The 17,597-nt window shown below is 34.9% G+C and overlaps 1 protein-coding gene across 5 annotated transcripts in view; it reads left to right on the top strand.

Annotated features, from left to right (window-relative positions):
- Positions 1-17,597, top strand: part of LOC134840519 (AP-3 complex subunit delta-1-like) — a 94,902-nt gene that overhangs the window by 65,661 nt on the left and 11,644 nt on the right. For 2 of the 5 annotated variants that reach the window (XM_063856374.1, XM_063856371.1), the window contains exons 6-18: positions 45-221; positions 465-528; positions 1,472-1,611; positions 2,057-2,130; positions 2,323-2,372; positions 2,867-2,916; positions 6,235-6,258; positions 7,329-7,377; positions 8,365-8,510; positions 8,712-8,860; positions 13,026-13,152; positions 14,771-14,977; positions 15,860-16,057. In XM_063856374.1, the coding sequence (XP_063712444.1) occupies positions 45-221; positions 465-528; positions 1,472-1,611; positions 2,057-2,130; positions 2,323-2,372; positions 2,867-2,916; positions 6,235-6,258; positions 7,329-7,377; positions 8,365-8,510; positions 8,712-8,860; positions 13,026-13,152; positions 14,771-14,977; positions 15,860-16,057 (1,455 nt within the window). The remainder of the gene's footprint in view (positions 1-44; positions 222-464; positions 529-1,471; positions 1,612-2,056; positions 2,131-2,322; positions 2,373-2,866; positions 2,917-6,234; positions 6,259-7,328; positions 7,378-8,364; positions 8,511-8,711; positions 8,861-13,025; positions 13,153-14,770; positions 14,978-15,859; positions 16,058-17,597) is intronic. The other 3 variants (XM_063856372.1, XM_063856375.1, XM_063856373.1) reach the window with 3 other exon arrangements.

Below are 17,597 nucleotides of genomic sequence, written 5' to 3'. Positions count from 1 at the left end.
GACGACTAGAAATGGTAATTTGAGCTTATTGAAATGTTGCACAGGACTTGGTTGTGAGCAATCAGATGTACGATGCCGCTAACAGTCTGACAGGGCTGAGTTGTTTCATGACTCCCGAGTTGGCCCAGGACCTAACCAATGACATCCTCACACTGCTGAGCTCATCCAAGCCTTATATTAGGAAGAAGGCTGTCCTCATCACCTACAAAGTGTTCCTCAAGGTAACTAACATTTGCATTTTGTTGAAGCAAATCTTGATTTACGTTGAAAAATTGGATTTTGTTGTTTACTGAATTTAATAATTAATCACGCTGTATTTTTCAATGAAAATTGTCAAATAAATCTTATTGTGCGAGCCTATTAACACTTTAACAAAAACCTGTTCACCAAGAAACTTTTTGTTCCTTTTACAACAATTGAGAGTTGAAAATCTTCGAAGATCTTTATAAGTCACGTGTTTTCAGTATCCAGAAGCGCTCAAACTTGCTTACCCGAAGTTGAAAGAGAGATTGGATGACTCAGATGCTGGTGAGTATCAAGTACAAAGTCTCAAATTAAAGCACAACGAGGATCAAGTTAATTTTTAAAATTGAGTTTCAAAAAACAGATGAATGGCACTAACGTAACAAATATAACATTTTGCAAGAAAGAACTAGACATGAAATTCATTTTTGGTGTCAAAAATTTGTTTTTCTGACGGTTATGTAAGGCAATTTAATGACAGTCAACAATACAGTGCTGATTTAAATTATCCGGACAAAACGAACAAAACTTGAATTTTCAAACTCGATTTTCTGAAATTGGGTTAAGATTAGACAAAAAGTGAACAGAACAAAAGATGCTTAGACTTTCATCAGAATTAATATGGTGCAATTTTTTCTCCGAATTTCTCAGCCAATATTTTACCCCAAAAATGGGTCATTTTTTTCAATTTATCAGAAAATACGCTGAAACTACTTTGTTAATTGATAAGAAAATTATATCACAAGAAAATTAAATCTCCAAAAGTTTGCGCAAATTGTTTAAAGTTTGTTTGTAAACAGAGGTTCTGGGTTTTATATAGTAAAAATCACAATTATTGACTATCAAGTAAAAAAATTTTCTCTTATACTAGTTTTTGGAGATTTAACCTTCTTAAACTTTGTTGGGCTGTGTAAGAGGCTTCTTGTGATCTATACTTTTTATCAATTAACAAAGTAGTTTCAGCGTATTTTTTGATTAATTGGAAAAAAACCAAAATGACCTATTTTTGTGGTAAAATTTTGGTTGTGAATTTCAGAGAAAAATTGCACCATATTAATTCTGATGAAATTCTAAGCAACTTTTGTTCTTTTCACTTTTGTCTAATCTTAACCCAATTTGAGAAAAACGTGTTTGAAAACTCAAGTTTTCATTTTGTCCGGATAATTTAAATCAGCACTGTATACTAGATAAAAGTAGTACGCGAATTAAGTGGTGCTGAATATTTTAGGTGTGCAATGTGCGGCAGTGAATGTGATATGTGAGCTGGCGAGGAAGAATCCGAAGAACTACCTGGCTCTGGCGCCTATTTTTTTCCGAATCATGACCACCTCCACCAACAACTGGATGCTCATCAAGATCATTAAGCTGGTAAGTCTATTGCTGCTGCTGAATAGTTACACGGGATAAGTCCTGAGATCCATACTAACTTGCTATAAATCCTCATATACAAACTTATTAGTAGTATCCACACAAACAAGACTTATGTTTCAAATTACCCCGATACCCCACTTAACTATAATGGTAATCTTAGTGATTCGAACTTTTATGGAAGTTTAATTTTCTTCCCCCTTATTTGATTTTCTGGCATTTGTGCGAAAAATATCTTACCGCTGAACTTTCGCGCTCTTAAGGATCCATTTAATTCACCGTTTGGTCATATAAGATGGTTTGGTTCAGAAAATAATAAATTCGTTTTTGGAAACCCAATTTACCATTCTTAATATGCAGTTGATTAATCAGTTTTGGTATGCCTTTAGAGCAGATACTGTTTTCTTGTTGAGATATCCTTTTTAAGAGTGTATCTTCTGTTCAGTTTGGAGCTCTGACCCCTCTTGAACCCCGACTGGGACGCAAACTAGTGGAACCACTGACGAACCTGATACACAGGTGAGTGTTGATTGATGAATGGCAAGGTTAATGTGGAAGCAATTTTTAAAAACAGTTGGCATCTAGACCTGAATTAGGCTTTATGTACGCAATAAAACAATTTAAAAATTTTATTTTTTTCAAACTTTGTAATTAACAAGAATTTACAAGAATTTTTCGCGGAATGTCAGTTTTGAAAGCTGTTTGTTATAGTACTTCGGCCATGTCATTACTGTACGAGTGCATCAACACTGTCGTGGCAGGTATGCTAACGTCAACAGATTCACTGTTGACATACTATTGTAATCTAAATTGCACGAGTTTTCCTTTCTCCTTTCTTTAATTTATTCTTTTCTTAATTTTCGGATGTGCAAGTATACTATCAAAACCAACAGTGGAACAAATCTACCAAACGACAGAGAATCATCATCGCGACTGATCTCATTTGTTTTGAGCTGATTTTTCAAAATTATTGAGTGGAAACAAATTGATCGCGTTATTTTTAATCATAAGCATTCCAAAACCAGGAGTGTTTTCGAAGTTAAAAGATAGAAACTTCATAATAATCAATGAAAAATATATAGAGATTTTACACTTTTTAAAAATATATTCATCCATCTGTCGCACATATACCTGATCTTTCTCGCTTATAATGTGTCTGCCTGTCTGTCTGTTTGTGTGTTCATTGTTCATTTCTGGCTCTGTTGGTAGTTGGGCTGTTCTGTTAACTGTTGTTTTGTTTTTGTGCTGCTTACAGTGCTCATCTCCATTTCTTCAGGATTGCCGCAACACAACTCCTCCATACAGGTAAACAACATCAAACAAACAAGTGACCACATCATTGGTCACCCTACCGCCCAAAGGCGAAGTGGTGGTACGTGAGTTGACTCTCAATCAGTAAATAATGATATACCTACAGACAAATAGTTTTTTTTAGACCGTATATGTAGCAAAATGAGAGAAATAAAAAGTAGCACATCTAATGTTATCAGATATAAAAGAGTTATAATGAAAAAAGCCAATAAGTGCGATTTATATGTTTTTATCATTTTTTGTTGAATATGAGAGGTCATTCTGTCGCTGTTCTGTGAGGGTGATTGTAGTACATTTCTATCTTAAATGGGCTTCTTTGTACGTAACTTGAGCTTCATGCCGTCGACAACTTGATTTTTCATCCTTTCAACAATAATTTTAACAGTCAGGCCTTTCAGCTGGAATAGAAATCTATTGGAGAGGTATTTTTCTGGTCGTAAAAACGAGTCGAGTTATCAGATATCTCTGGGACAAGTTTTTTCTGGGCTTGTAATGCCTAAAGCGGGCAGCGTTATTAAGACAGACCAAATTGATTTACTATAGGTAGGCAAGTTGCGCTCTTATAATAAAAATGCAGATGGCGCGAAACAGGGGGGTTGAATTACAGCCTCAAAAATGTATGGTTCTTGATTTACCCAGCTCATTTATCAAAAAATACTCATTTATCATATTTCTCATATTGGGTTATTTAAATTAAAATCAGCCATGACTTCTTTTTAAATCAATAATAATTCTTAGTTCGTATATTCTTTTCCGCGCCTTTGATGTAATAAAAAGCGGGCAGTTTTGCGATGTACTTGAGCTCATTGATATTTTTCCAACTGTCTGATGGCTATGTTACCCTTTTGAAGTTACCGAAGTCTGTGCACAAAAGTAAATATCTGTGTCTTTTTTGTAATCATTTTTCGTAATTATTTTTTGGTGACCTCTTTTTTTTTCATTTGATGCAGGTTTCTTCATTTAATGCAGTTTTGTAGGTTATTCTCCATGAAAGCTCGATTTATTTACGCGCAGCGATTTTAACAAGTTTCAAAGAGATCTAGCAACCATTGCAAATTATATTGAAGGAGGATGATCTGCCAAGTCATTGAAATAAGTGGACGGATCACTGCACTGATTGAAATAAGTGAATTTTGTTGAGTAAGGATCGATTCTGAGTGTTTTTTTTTATGTCGAAAGCTTCCACAAGCTTTTTTTTCCCGACTACATTGTATCCGGGTGTTTTTTCAGCATATTTTCAGATCAATTTTCGCTAGCAAACATCAGATAAAATTTTTGCTTCACCTATAACTCTTTTCTAGGAATTGTTTTACCAGTTGATTAAGCTTGTATTAACCAGTGATTGAAGCTTCTAATGAATCTTCCCCTCCCCTCAAATAATTCTAAACAATGATAGCTGGTTACTGTGCAAGTAGCACTGCATGATCCGGCCATAGCTTTAGAAAAGTACGAAAAGGGTAGTTTTTTTGCGTGGTGTGATAAAAGGATGTGAAGAAGAACTAGAACGTAGGCATAATCGACAGTCATAGTAAAACAGGCAAATTGGAAAACAGTTTTGTGGTAAGACTACGAGGAAAACAGAAATATATAGATTTTTGATTCCCAAAATGACCGTAAAAACTCCAAATACTAACTTTACTCTAGTTAAACTAAAATTAAGCATAAAGGAGTTATTGTAAACGGCTTAAATTAAGCATAAACAAGCCTGCTCGCTCGTTTTAGTCGCTCAAAATTGGACAAAAAATTAAAAACTTTCGGTTTTGCTCGACACTGGGAAATTTTTTGGTTTTTTTTAATGTGGTTCAGATCACGACTGAAAGGATTTTCATAAGATATATCACTCGACCCAATACGATGATTAATTGTGATATCTGAAATTTGCGTGGAAAATAAAAAGTTGAGAATACCTGAATAAAAAGTTTCTCCCCATTTTCAATTATTGGAACAAAAAGAACCGTGGTGTGATTTTTTTTGTGCTGCTTATGGTTTCAACTAAAACCTTTTATCTCGAAAACTTAAAATGCGTAGATTCTGAGGCTTTTTGGTCGATGTCTAAATTTTGACTCGAACTCAACTCAAGAGTAAGCCTGACAAGTATTGTGTGAAGTTTTAAAATATTTTTGAGATTGGTTTCGTTTTTTCTTGCTTTTCAAAGCTTTTTTCATGTTCATGAGTCGGTGAACGTGTAATTTTTCAAATTTCATCACTCGAAACGCTTGCGGAGCGAACTTGTTAAGGTTCAATGAACGTAGTGTAGATTCTTTTATAGGGCGTGATGCTTTTTTCAAGAAAAGTCTAAAAGTAATTACGCGCACATTTAATTTTTTACTGTTTAACTTTTGATTGCTCAAGGTCAGTTCGTTTCGTTTTTTTTTTCAAATTAAAGGCGAACTCTTCTATCGAACAACATTTAAAAGGTTACTCGAAACGTGATTGACTTTTAGTTTCGAAAATGGAATTTAGTTTTGGGAATTCCTCGGACTTTTACTTAAAAGTCGATTTCTCAAAAAACAGTCCGTTTTTTTTCCTGCATCCTTGCGTTTATTAATTCTTTTTCATCTTTCTATTGGCTATGTTTTTGACTGTTCATAAAGTGCAGCTTCTCACGTGTCATTTTTAAAATTCAATCGCACAAATAGTCTTCATTCGGTATGAAAGAATGTATAACGAGCTTATTGTCTTGGACTAAAGACCTTGGAATTTACAAAATCTATCGTAACACAGGGATTCAATGGAAAATATGAGAAGTTAAGTAATCTTCATGTGTATTGTACTCTTTAAGAGCTTTTACTGAAATTTTCAATTTAAAGGGCTTGCAAAGCGAACTTGTTAAGGTTCGATGAACGTAGTGTAGACTCTTTTACAGGTCGTGATGCTTTTTTCAGGAAAATTAAATGTAATTACGCTTAAATTTTTTTTTGTTCAATTTTTGATTTTTCAAGGTCTGTTAATTTCGTTTTTTCTAAAAGAAATGCGAACTCTTCTATCGAACAACAGATAAAAGGTCACGCGAAACGTGATTGACTTCTAGTTTTGAAAATGTGATTTAATTTTCGGAATTCCTCGGACTTTTACTGAAAAGTCGATTTTCCAAAAAAAAAACAGTCCGTTTTTTTAATGTCTCCTTCCGTTTATTGATTCTTTTCCATCCTTCTATTGGCTATGTTTTTGACTGTTCAGAAAGTGCTGCTTCTCACGTGTCATTTTTTATTCAAGCGTACAAAAAGTCTTCTTTCGGGATGAAGGAATGTATAACTAGCTTATTGTATTGGACTAAAAACCTTGGAGTTTACACATTTTATCGTAACACAGGGATCCAATGGAAAATATGAGAAGTTAAGTACTCTTCATGTGTATTGTACTCTTAAAGAGCTTTTACTGAAATATTCAATTTAAAGGGCTTCAGCTTGAGACTGCCACTTATTAATTGATAGTTCATGTTAAAGGATCTTCCGAGGGCTGGGTAATTGAAATGATAGACATTTGAGATGACATTAAAAGACATGTAGGGTGCTGATTTAATAACAGTCGAAAAATCGCATACAAAAAAGGTTGCTCGGCGCGAGTGGTACATTTTGCTCGAATATGTATTTGCCGCCAAATATATTTTTTAGTGTAAGAAGTACATAAAAGCATAAAACTATTTAGCTTATTTGTACTTTCTGCAAATTGAACTTGGTAAATTCTTTTGTACCTAATTTTATTTCAAGGGGTTTGTCTTGTTTTGAATGCCTGTTTACTTCATTACCGGTCCTCGTTCTGTTAACAGTTCTTTCTAATCAAGTTGGAAGTTAACACTTGTTGATGGGAGTGGGTTTCGTCTTAAAGTTAAAAACGAAATTATTGAATTGGCACATGCTTTTCCAAATACTGTCTTTGTTATTAACCTGCAAAAAATAACGAATATTAGTTTGGGGGGATTAACACGAGTGGTTCACTGAGATCAAGAACGAATGCGATATTATGCAAAATGTAATTTCGAAAGTATTCTTTCCTTTTTAAACTTCATGTGTTTTTTCGATACACTAGTTTTTTGTGTGTCATTTATTTTTTGTCTCCCTAAGTTTTCTGCATCTGCACGCTGGCTTTTAAGCATTTTTTCGATCACGAAAATCTATGAGCAACCTAAAGACGTGCATCTCCAAGTTTTACACTCGGCGTCGAATGCTTCGCAAACTAGAATTCGTTTGAAAAATAGAATATGGGATAAAAGGGTGATGGTGAAAAATGGGATTTCATTTGTCTGGAAAAATAAGAGAAGGACACTTGCATGATATAAGTTTTGGTTGTCAGTTTTAATTGGGGGGATTAGATGCAACTGATTTTTGGCAATATTTGTCGCCAATGGTATTTTAATCAGCTTTCAAAGACAGATCTGATGATTTACATCTTTTTGTGTTTTTCAGCTCTGTGTGGAGAAACTGAAGATTCTGATTGAAGACAATGATCAAAACTGTAAGTTAATTCATCTTATACTGTACGAATAGTGTGCCGGATAACTGTGTTAAAGCTCATTTCGGCTGTAATATTTCACACACAGAGACCCGTAAATAATGTGGAGCAAAGTGTATGCGGGTGCAGTATTTTCTTCTTAGTCTGCACCTAAGAAATAATTGTGATATTTAATCTTTAAGATTTAGATTTTGTCCTAATCCGATACTGCAGTTGCTGCACGTAATTGGGGTGGTCGGAACGGTATCTCGAAATTTGTATGCCCGACGGAACTGTCTCAGAAAAAAATTCCACGATGAAATTCCTAAACACTTTTGAAGCAAGTAAGGTTCAAACTAAATGTACCCAAATTACAGACTGGGTTTTAAAAAACGTATGGTCGCAATGTACCAACCAAAAGGTCTTTTCTGAATGAGTAACATAATTAATATGAAATGTCTTGCGTGAATGTAACACATGGAAACTAAAATAATATTTTCAGACTAAATTATTTCATTGTGTAATAATTGGATCATCCTCGTGAGATTTCAACATTAATTCGTCTTTGTGTTTTGCGTAGCTTTTTTTATTTTCCCATGTTTAGACAAAGAATCATTTATTGATTGTGAAAATATTGAACACAGTACCAGTTAGTCAAGTATCCCTAGCCCTCTTTTTCTGTTGAAAGTTTCGTATATTCTGTTCACAAATGGCGTGTTAAAACTTCAACGGGATCCCTTGGAGTCTTATTTTGTATTCACTCCCTTGTGGAATTTTGAATAACTTTGGATCTATCACCCCATGTCGGGTTTAATAGTTGAACCAGTTAAGAGAGGGGCGGTCTATGATTTTCACGAGAAGGATTTCAAAATTGGCTTTGTTCTAGGTCGGCCCAATTTGCTGAATGCTTACTAAGTATATATTGGTGTATATATTTTTGATCATATTCCAAAAAAAAAACCTAGAGAAAAGTTCTTTATTGAAATTAAAGGATCATGTGTTGTGTTGCAGTAAAGTACTTGGGTTTGCTGGCTATGGGAAACATTCTGAAGACGCACCCGAAGAGCATCCAGCCTCTGAAGGACCTGGTACTGTCGTGCCTGGACGACAAGGACGAATCAATCCGGTTCAGAGCTCTGGATCTTCTCTATGGAATGGTGGGTTAATGGTCCTTCAATGGTATTCAATTCTTACAACAAACTAATTGCAAGATTCCCGCGAAGTAGGAGAGATTTTATTTACGTTTGTGAGACTATGTGTGTCATGCTAATCCTTTTCAGGAATAGAGCGAATATTTTCAGTGGGCGCATCCAGTGCGCTTGACACGAAGAACATAATTAATAGCCTCAAGTTTTCAGATTAACAAGAAGAATCTGATGGAGATTGTGAAGAAGTTAATGTCGCACATTGAGAAGGCGGAGGGTACTCAGTACAGGGATGAGCTGCTGAGCAAGGTCATCGAAGTGTGTTCACATGAGAACTACAAAAACATCACCAACTTCGAGTGGTTAGCTGCTGTTGATATTAGCAATTCTATTACAGCTCTTTTCTTCCATAGTGCTTGATATGTTTGCATTTGCTAAATGGCAGGAAAATTCCGCTCTTAATTAACAAAATTGACGGGAAAAATGGATGACTTGAAACATCGAAATTTTGGAACAAATTTAATTTTTAAAATGACCAGTGAAATTAGAAAATTATCTGCTTATCCAGTTTTCTCAAATTTGCTTTGTTCTATCATATAAAATGTGTCAACACTAAAAGTAATTGATTACTCGTGCGATAAGCAAGGGTATTGCAACCGGGTACTTGACTTTTCCCCGTAAACAACTTGTCCACAGGACTCGTCTGGACTCATATCTACCTTGATTCATAATGCATTCAGATTTGTTAGCGTTCCTGGCCAACTTAACCTGCTGAAGGTAACGAATATTCCTGGGACGGCAAAGGTCCTAGGTGCGAGTCTGACCAGGATCTGTTTTTTTTTTTTCAAACTGGAAATATTCTGTTTAAAAAAAAATTGTCGGCCAATTATTTGTCTGATCATCTGTTGCCGTCTTAATTGTCACATCTTGGAATTGTCTACGCGCACTTTTTAATGTTGCTTTTAGTAATTGATTTACGCCTACATTTTGTGTTTTTACTTACTTGACTTAATATTTCTTTCGTTTTTTGTTTCGTTAAAAAAATTCCTCGGCTAAAATTGTTTCGGCCTATTTTTTCATCAGCTTGATCACCAAATTTTGGGACGTTTCAAGATCAACCCAGTTTTAGCGCTCCCCTTCGCACTTTTTAACTTGTTTGTATGTTTATCAACCTGTTTGATGAAATTTCTTTTGTTTCGTTTTGGAAAATTTTTTTCACATTTTGCAAAAATTTTAGTTTTTCTCAGAAATTCTCCTGATTTTCAAAAAAGGAGTATCAATTGAAAGACCGCTTATTCGTCTATTTGCCTACTTACTTAAAAAAAAATTAAACCCCTCTCTACAACCTTCGAAAAAGTGTGGGGGAATATTTGACCTCATATTTTTGATTTTTTTCGTTTTCTCGTAAACTACCTGTCTCAAATGTGAGTTTTTGGTTTCAATGGACAGAACATTTTGAAAAATCCCCTGCAGAATGGGCTACGACCTTTTTTTGCACATAAAGTTATGGCCCTCGGAATTATCAAATTTTTAATTTTTGACCGTTTTGTTGATCTTTTCGATTTTTCTCGAAAAATAACCTTTCAAATTTAATATTGTGAGTTCAATGAGATAAAGGAGGTAGTGGGAAACTCCTATGTCTTAGCGGATACTAACAAAAAGTTTTGCACAAGAAGTTATTGCCCTTTGAAACGTCAATTTTTTGATTTTTTGACCGTTTTTTAAAATTTTTAAGAGTTCTCGAAAACTACTCTGCTATCTGGGATTTTGGTTTCAATTCTCAGGACGGGCTTCGGAAAAATCATTTGCTTATGCAACTACGCCCAATTTTTTTGACTAAAAAGTTTTGGCCCTCAGAAAAATATAATTTTTAATTTTGTGACCGTTTTTCTTAAAAGTTTTTGAATTTTTTTACTCGAAAACTACCCTAGTAAATCTGAGATTTTGGTTTCAATTGGAGTTACAGATTGCTTGTCCCTCCTTTGTAAGAGAAATGTTATCTCCTTGGGAAAATCGATTATCTCAAAATTTTGTTTTCCTACTCAAGTTTGTAGAGAAACAACTAAGGTCTTAGGCAAAGTCCAATTTTTGAAATCACACTTTTGATGACGCATCAGTGTAGCAAATCATTCAATGTTAAACTCGTAATTCCGGCTTTAGCTGGGTCTGTAGTTGTTTTTATTGAGACTTATGAAAAATTGTGTTCACTTAGTTTTCATCATCTAATTTTTTATATTTGAGTTTTAATATTTGTGTAGAAAAAAGCCAGCAAAATAAATTGAGTTTATTTCTTAAGAGCCATCAACGTATTGAATATTCTTACATAAGTCTTGGTGCTTTTGTTTTTTTTAAGGAAAAAATCTTACAATTTGTTTACGTTAAAGTTTGATTTTTCGTGGTTTGACTTTTGGTTTCTTATTGAATTCATTTCGTTTCCTTTGTTGAAAGGAATGAAAACTCCACCATCGAACAGCAAAAGCTTAAAGGTAACAAAAAATTTGATCGACTTCTAATTTCGAAAATAGGAATTAATTATCTGATTTCCCAGCGAAATAAAAGTTTAACTTATTGATCCAATTTTCTCAAATTGGGTTAGTTTAGCAAAAACGTGTCCATCATAAGTTTTTTCTTCTTTTTTTTTCTAGCTTTATCCATTTTGATAGGTCTAGTTTTTTGAAATTTTTGAATTTTTTTTGGATTTTTTTGCGGCTTTCTTGTATTGTCTCTTCTCTTCTGTGCAATAAATTTATAATAATTTGTTTGCAATTCAAGTTCATTCGCTGTCATCTTCAAGGCCATATATCTTTTTCCTTTGAAATTTTAAAGTTGAATTTTTTTTCAGAAAACACAAGTCAGTTTTTTTATCTGTTTTCTTCATTCATTGACTCTTCCAATTCTTGTTTATGTTGTCTCTCTTTTTAAAAAGTTTTAGCCAAATTGTTGCTCCAATTTGTCCTATATGTCGTTTGTGGTGATTGGCTTTTGTCAGGAAACTTTCAAGATCTAGCTTTTGAATGATTTTGCTGAAGTGTTCCTCAATTTGGTCCCAGGTTCATTTTTTACTGATTCATAGTTCTGCTTGCGGAAGCCACAGCTGATATAAGTATCTTAATCTGTCATTTCCTAATTTGAATTGTTTCCTTTATTGTAGTAAACTTCCGAAAATTGTTATTAAAATTGATGCATATTTAAGTTTCCAGAATGTTTTAAGTCACATTAATCGTGATTCCGAAACTTTAATTTTTCTTTACAAATGTCGAGAAACATCGGATTGGATTTGTTGTTATTCAATCAATTTCGAGCTAGTAGGTCTTGACAGGACAAAACTTTTTCTTAAAGCCGTGAAAAAAAATTTGCTCAAGAAAGATTAGTACTCGAAGGCTTTTGACCGCTTTTTCTTGGCAATAAAAAATATTTAAGAATCGAAAAATTATTTTGCAAAATTTTTGAAAAAGTTTGGATTCCTTCCATCACAGCTCGTAGAAAAAACTACACCAAAATTTTTTTCTTTTGATCTGAAAAATGGAGAGGAACTTGAGTATTCGGTTTTGTAGTTTACTTTCTTTTTTGTTCCGTTCGAAAGTGAGGAGGAACTTTGTATTCGGGTGTGTTTTAGTTTTTCTTTTTGTTTTCCATGCAAAATCAGGTACCACAAACAATCCTCGGACTGGGTTGAGTGATATATCATATAAAAGCCGATACAGTCGTGATTCGAAGCACATTTAAAAATTTCACATTGTCGAGAAAGAAAACCGGTTTGAAATTTTTGTTTTTTCGTCTTATTTCGAGCGAATAAAGAGAGCGAGCGGTCTTATTTTAATTTCTGGAAAGCTTACAATAGCGTAATTTAAAACGCTAAAACATAGTTTTTCTTGGTTAACTTCAGTTTACTTTGAGTATTTTCGCGCCTTTGATCATTTTTTTTTTTCGTTTTGTAATTTTTTTTTACAAAAACTGTTTTTCAGTTTGCTTTTTTTAGTACGGCCGTCGAATATACCTAATCCCCAGTTTTTTTTGTTCAGATTCTTTTATCGCACCACGCAGAATAAAACGACACTAATTTGAAAAAAAATCTTCTTTTTTTTAAGACTATGGTCGGAACTTTCTGTGCTATTTGCTCAGGAACCGGCTTTCCTTGAATTTTTTTTTCTTCTTCCCCACGCAAAATCAGGTATCAGAACTAATTAACGGAAGCTCTGTGCAAATCTCAATCATATCGTATTTAAGCACGTTGCCAAACTTTTTACCAAGTTTTTTTTCAGTGGCGAGAAAAATTGAATTCAAACTTTTGCATTTCATCATTTTTATTGGCGCGAAACCAAGGCAGGTCAATCAAGGCATTGTTTTATTTGATACTTAAGCTTAATGAGAATTGTTAGTATCTAGTTTGAAATCTTCATTTTACCCTGTCTCATGCCTCGTGTCTATAGTAACAAAAAATAACAAAGCGGATGTTGTAAAAAAAAAGAGTTTTCTCAGTGTACCGTAATTATAAGGTGGATTATATGTAGTTATGTTTTGATTTAGGTACATTAGCATCCTGGTGGAGCTGACGAAGATGGAGGGTACTAGACATGGGAGGCTGATCTCTGCCCAGATGCTGGATGTGGCTGTCAGGGTCAGGTCCATCAGACAGTATGCTGTCACTCAAATGGTGCGGACTTTTTACGCACAAATTTCAATTAAATCTCGTTGCCTAAGTCATTTTGATTCAGTTAGTTGACGCAGGGTTCATAATTTGGCCAAAGTTTTTGATGAATTTAAAACATATATGGTTCGGTTAACTGCCATCGAGAAAGTTGAGCATGATCAGCTTATACACAGTGAATTTTAGGTTCCCCTGAGCAAGCGCTTCCCAAAATTGGCTTTTTCTTGTTTTTTTTTCTTCAAATAATTGTTTTTACCGAGTCGTTTGATAAAAGGATTTGACAAAACCGACAATTTAGACATATTCGACAGTCATATTAAATTAAGCAAATCGGGCAACTTTTTTAATCGACAAAAGACAAAAAAAATCAAATTTCAAAAAAGTTGTCTACAATTTTTTTTCGAAGAAATTCGTTCGAAATTTTGTGATTTTTTTTATTTCAAAGATGGCGCTAAAAAAACTTCGAAAAAAAATTTTACTGGAGTTAACTAAAGTTTCATGGCTTTTTTCTATAATAAGTTTGCTCGCTTGCTTTACTCGCTCGAAGTTCGACAAAAAATTTTCTCGACACTGGGACAAATTATTTTCGAATTTTTATAATTTTCGAACCAGGGCTGAAAAGGATTTTATGTATATCACTTCGCCCAATAAGATAATTATTTGCGGTAAATACTTATAGTAGAAAAACAAATAAAGCCTGCTCGCTCACCTCATTCGCTCGAAATTCGACCAAAAATCAAAAATGTCAAACTGGTTTTTCTCGACATTGGGAATTTTTTTGAATGTTTTTAATGTCGTTCGAATCACAACTGAAAAGGCTTTAGTTTGATATATCGCTCGACCCATTGCGATGATTATTTGTGGTAGCTGGTTTTGCGTGAAAAACAAAAAGAGGAAAAAGCTGAAACACACCCGAGTACAAAGTTCCTCCCTATTGTCAATGGCCGGAACAAAAACGTAGGAGTGGGGGGGGGGGGGGTCGGAAAAAATGGAATAACGGCAGTTGTGTAAGAGTTAAACGTAATTTGTTGCTGACTGGTAGCTGCGAGAGAAACGTAATTGGTAGCTAGTCTTTTAGGCAGCCAGTAGATTCATCATGCCTATTATGATGACTAGGCTTATATGATTAGGCTTAGATTAGGCACTTTGTTGGTTGATTAAGAGTAATGAACGTAGTGAAGACTCTTATATAGGTCTTGCTTTTTCTTTTTTTTTCAGGAAAAAGTCTTATGGACTTATTTATATATGCACTTTTTGAGTTCAATTGAAATTCATCTGCTGAAAGTGACGCAAATAGCACTCCCCAAATACGAACGTGCAAATGGCGCGAAAAAACGTGAACGATTTCTAGTTTTGAAAGTGGAATTTAATTTTCAGATTTCCGATTGATCCAGTTTTCTCTAGTTGGGTTAAAGTTATCAAAAAAGCGCTAATCATAAATCGTTCTAGAAATGCAAAGAGCTGAAAGGGCATCTATTTTTTCTTTGAAATTCGAAAGTTGAGAATTTTTCAACTAAGTCAGTGTTTTTTGTTCACTTGCGTTCATTACTCTTTTCCAATTTTTCGATTGACTTGGCTAAATTGTTGCATTATTAATCCAGTGCTGCCAATATTTCTTGTTCAGGCGCTATTGGTGGAAAACAACAACCTTCTGAGTGGTGCAATCAGACGCAATGGTATATCGGAGGTGCTCTATGCTGCCGGGTGGATAGCGGGGGAGTTCAACATCTTCCTCTCGGACCCCAAGACCACGCTGATGGCCATGTTAAGAGAGAGGGTGGTGGAACTGCCTGCCAACGTACAGGCAGTGTATGTCCAGAATGCTCTCAAGGTTAGCCTCATTTCTATTGATTTTTACACAAGCGAAGGCCGCTAAAATTTTAAAGCAGAAATGGATTATTGTCATGTGCATTTGAGTTTTTCGGCTTTTGCGTACTTGTGGTTTGAATTTTACAGACACTGTAAACATTCAAAGCATCTCTAGTAGTTAAAATTAGCCTTTTGTTGCACAAGTAAAAGCCTGTGTTGTGTTACTAGTTCTTATTTTAATTGCTACCTGATCTATGCAGTGCTCATCTGCTTCATCCGCATTTATTGGTGACTGGTGTTTGGAAGTAAGCAAGATCATGTGGTGCAATTATCAAGATATTTTCAGAGCCTGTTTTCTCTTTTTCGTTTCAATTTGAAAGCTCCTTTTTGCTAGTGTTTGCGAAAAACTGCTTCGCCGTTACGACTAAATTTTATATTTTGCCGTTTACGACTAAATTTTACGTGCAAGCGAAAATTAGTGCGATAGAACTTCACCTGTGGGATGGAAAAATTGGTATTTTATTGTGTCAAATCTGTGTCAACCCTATAAAACTATAATGCAAATTGGAAATCAACTTCCAACGAACAGTAAAGAGCTTCGAAAGTCTATTGCTCTATAAAAAGATGTCATTTTGGCCCTTGATTAGTTGCGTTCTATGAAATTCTAAAAACTTGAAGGTCATTTATTTTTTCTTTGAAATTTGAAAATTGATTTTTTTTGTACAAAAAAAAACAAATTATTTTTGTTGTTTCCTTGCGTTCATTGACTCTTTCCAAATGTCTGGTGGCTATGTTTTAGGTTGTTTAGGGAGCAACCTGAGTTGAATTGTATCGCGTAAATTGACTCATCTTCTCTTGTACTGTGAACTCAGGCCATGAGCTGAACTGTAATTGTTTTCTTTAGCTGTACTCAAAGCAGATGAGAGATATGCGCGGCAAGATAGGAGGCAGTGAGAATGAGGAGCAAGAGGAAGAAGCTGATGCGACTGAGTCTGCCGGGAGATCAGCAGAGGTCAAGCAGGAGATGAAAGAGTTGACGAAGAGTGTGTTGGAGAAGCTGCCACAGTTCGCCAACAGTCCCCATATGGAGGTCCAGGAAAGGGTAAGGGTCAATTGTTTCAATTGTTTTTCCCTGGCATCACTCATTATTTTCCTTGAAGTTTGACGATAGTGGAAAAACTTATTCATATTGATGATAATCGATATTTTGTTTTTTGTTCCGCAAAATTTTTTTTGAACATCATATCAATGAGTTATTACCCTTGCAATAGCAAGGGTATTGCAATCGGATACTAGACGTTTTCCCCATAAACAACTTGTCCACAGGACTCACTTCTGGACTCCTTCACAAATCCTTTTGCAAATCCTCTTGGTTGCCTGGTTGAGCAATATTAAGCATGGTTGAGTGTGGTATTTTCGATTAAGTTTTATTTTTTGTAATTTTTGCGGCTTAATAGGCAAGGGCCTATTTTTCATCGGCTTACTGGCCTATTTTCGAGTGGTTTCAAGAGAAACATAGTTTTCATGCTCACCTCTGGATCGCACAAAATGCTGAAAATCTTCATAGAAATTATAGTTCAAGTTTTCTTGACAACAAATTTTTTTGGCTCTTTTATTTTTTTTTCGTCTTGATAAGTTTCGGCCTATATTATATCGGTTTAATGGCCGCATATTGCGCCTTTTGAAGGGCAGAAAAAGTTAATGTGTGCGTGTTTGTCTTTGGAGGCGGAGGGGGACTTAATAACTTTTTAGTAGTCTTAAATTAGTTTTTTTTTTCGGCTTTTTTTCTTTTTCGGGTTAATAGGCTTCGACCAATATTGTATCGGTATATTGTCTGCATATTATTTCATTTGACGCGTGAATAAAGTTTGTGTGCGTGTGTGTGTGTGTTGGTTGGTTTGTTTGATGGTGTGGACCACTTGATAATTAAAAAAAAAATTTGGCCTGAAGGTATTTCCGGCTTTGTTACCGCGTGATAACTTTTCTTTCGATGCTAGGTTCACATTCTATTGTCTTGGCTCGGTGTTTTTCAAACCTAGCCTTATTGATTGATCTAGCCTGAAATTTTTGCCTTTTTTTCAACTTTGCGGCTTGCGTGTTTTGTATCGCAAGTGGTGCGAAGCAAAGCTTCGCCTCTGTGTAAAGAACTCGGTTCACTGTATTTTCATTAAGTAAGCGCAAAAGCCTGAATACGCTAGCGAACAGCTAGTGCTTTAGTAAGAACCTTCTTTTTTTTCTAATCTAACTCGCTAATAAAAGTGTTTAGTAAATGTGTTGACTTGTGTTCCTCTTTGCTATAATCATGATCTGTAGCATTAGAAAATTCGTAGCATCTGTTCTCGGCTTTTTTGTGGCTAGTGTTTGTGATGGACGTGGCTGAGTGGTTAGTGCGTGAGACTCATAATTTCGAGGTTGCAGCAAGTCGTAGGTTTGAGTCCGTGACACCGAATTTTTAATAATTCGAGGCTTATTTTTACTTTTTCTTTTTTTTAGAACTCTACAGCTGCTTTTTGTCGTGTTCTCGCTAGTGTTTGCGAAGCGCAGCCTCACCTCTGTGTTAGATTAATTTTAAGAGTCATGTACGTAGTTAGTACTTTTAAATAGGTCTTTGTGATTTTTTAAAGACTCGTGAACGTAGTGAG

Source organism: Symsagittifera roscoffensis, chromosome 2 (genome assembly GCF_963678635.1).
Source record: "Symsagittifera roscoffensis chromosome 2, txSymRosc1.1, whole genome shotgun sequence".
Taxonomy (NCBI): Eukaryota; Metazoa; Xenacoelomorpha; order Acoela; family Convolutidae; genus Symsagittifera; species Symsagittifera roscoffensis.
Note: the sequence above shows the minus strand (reverse complement) of the source record. Positions and strands in the feature narration are given on the sequence as shown.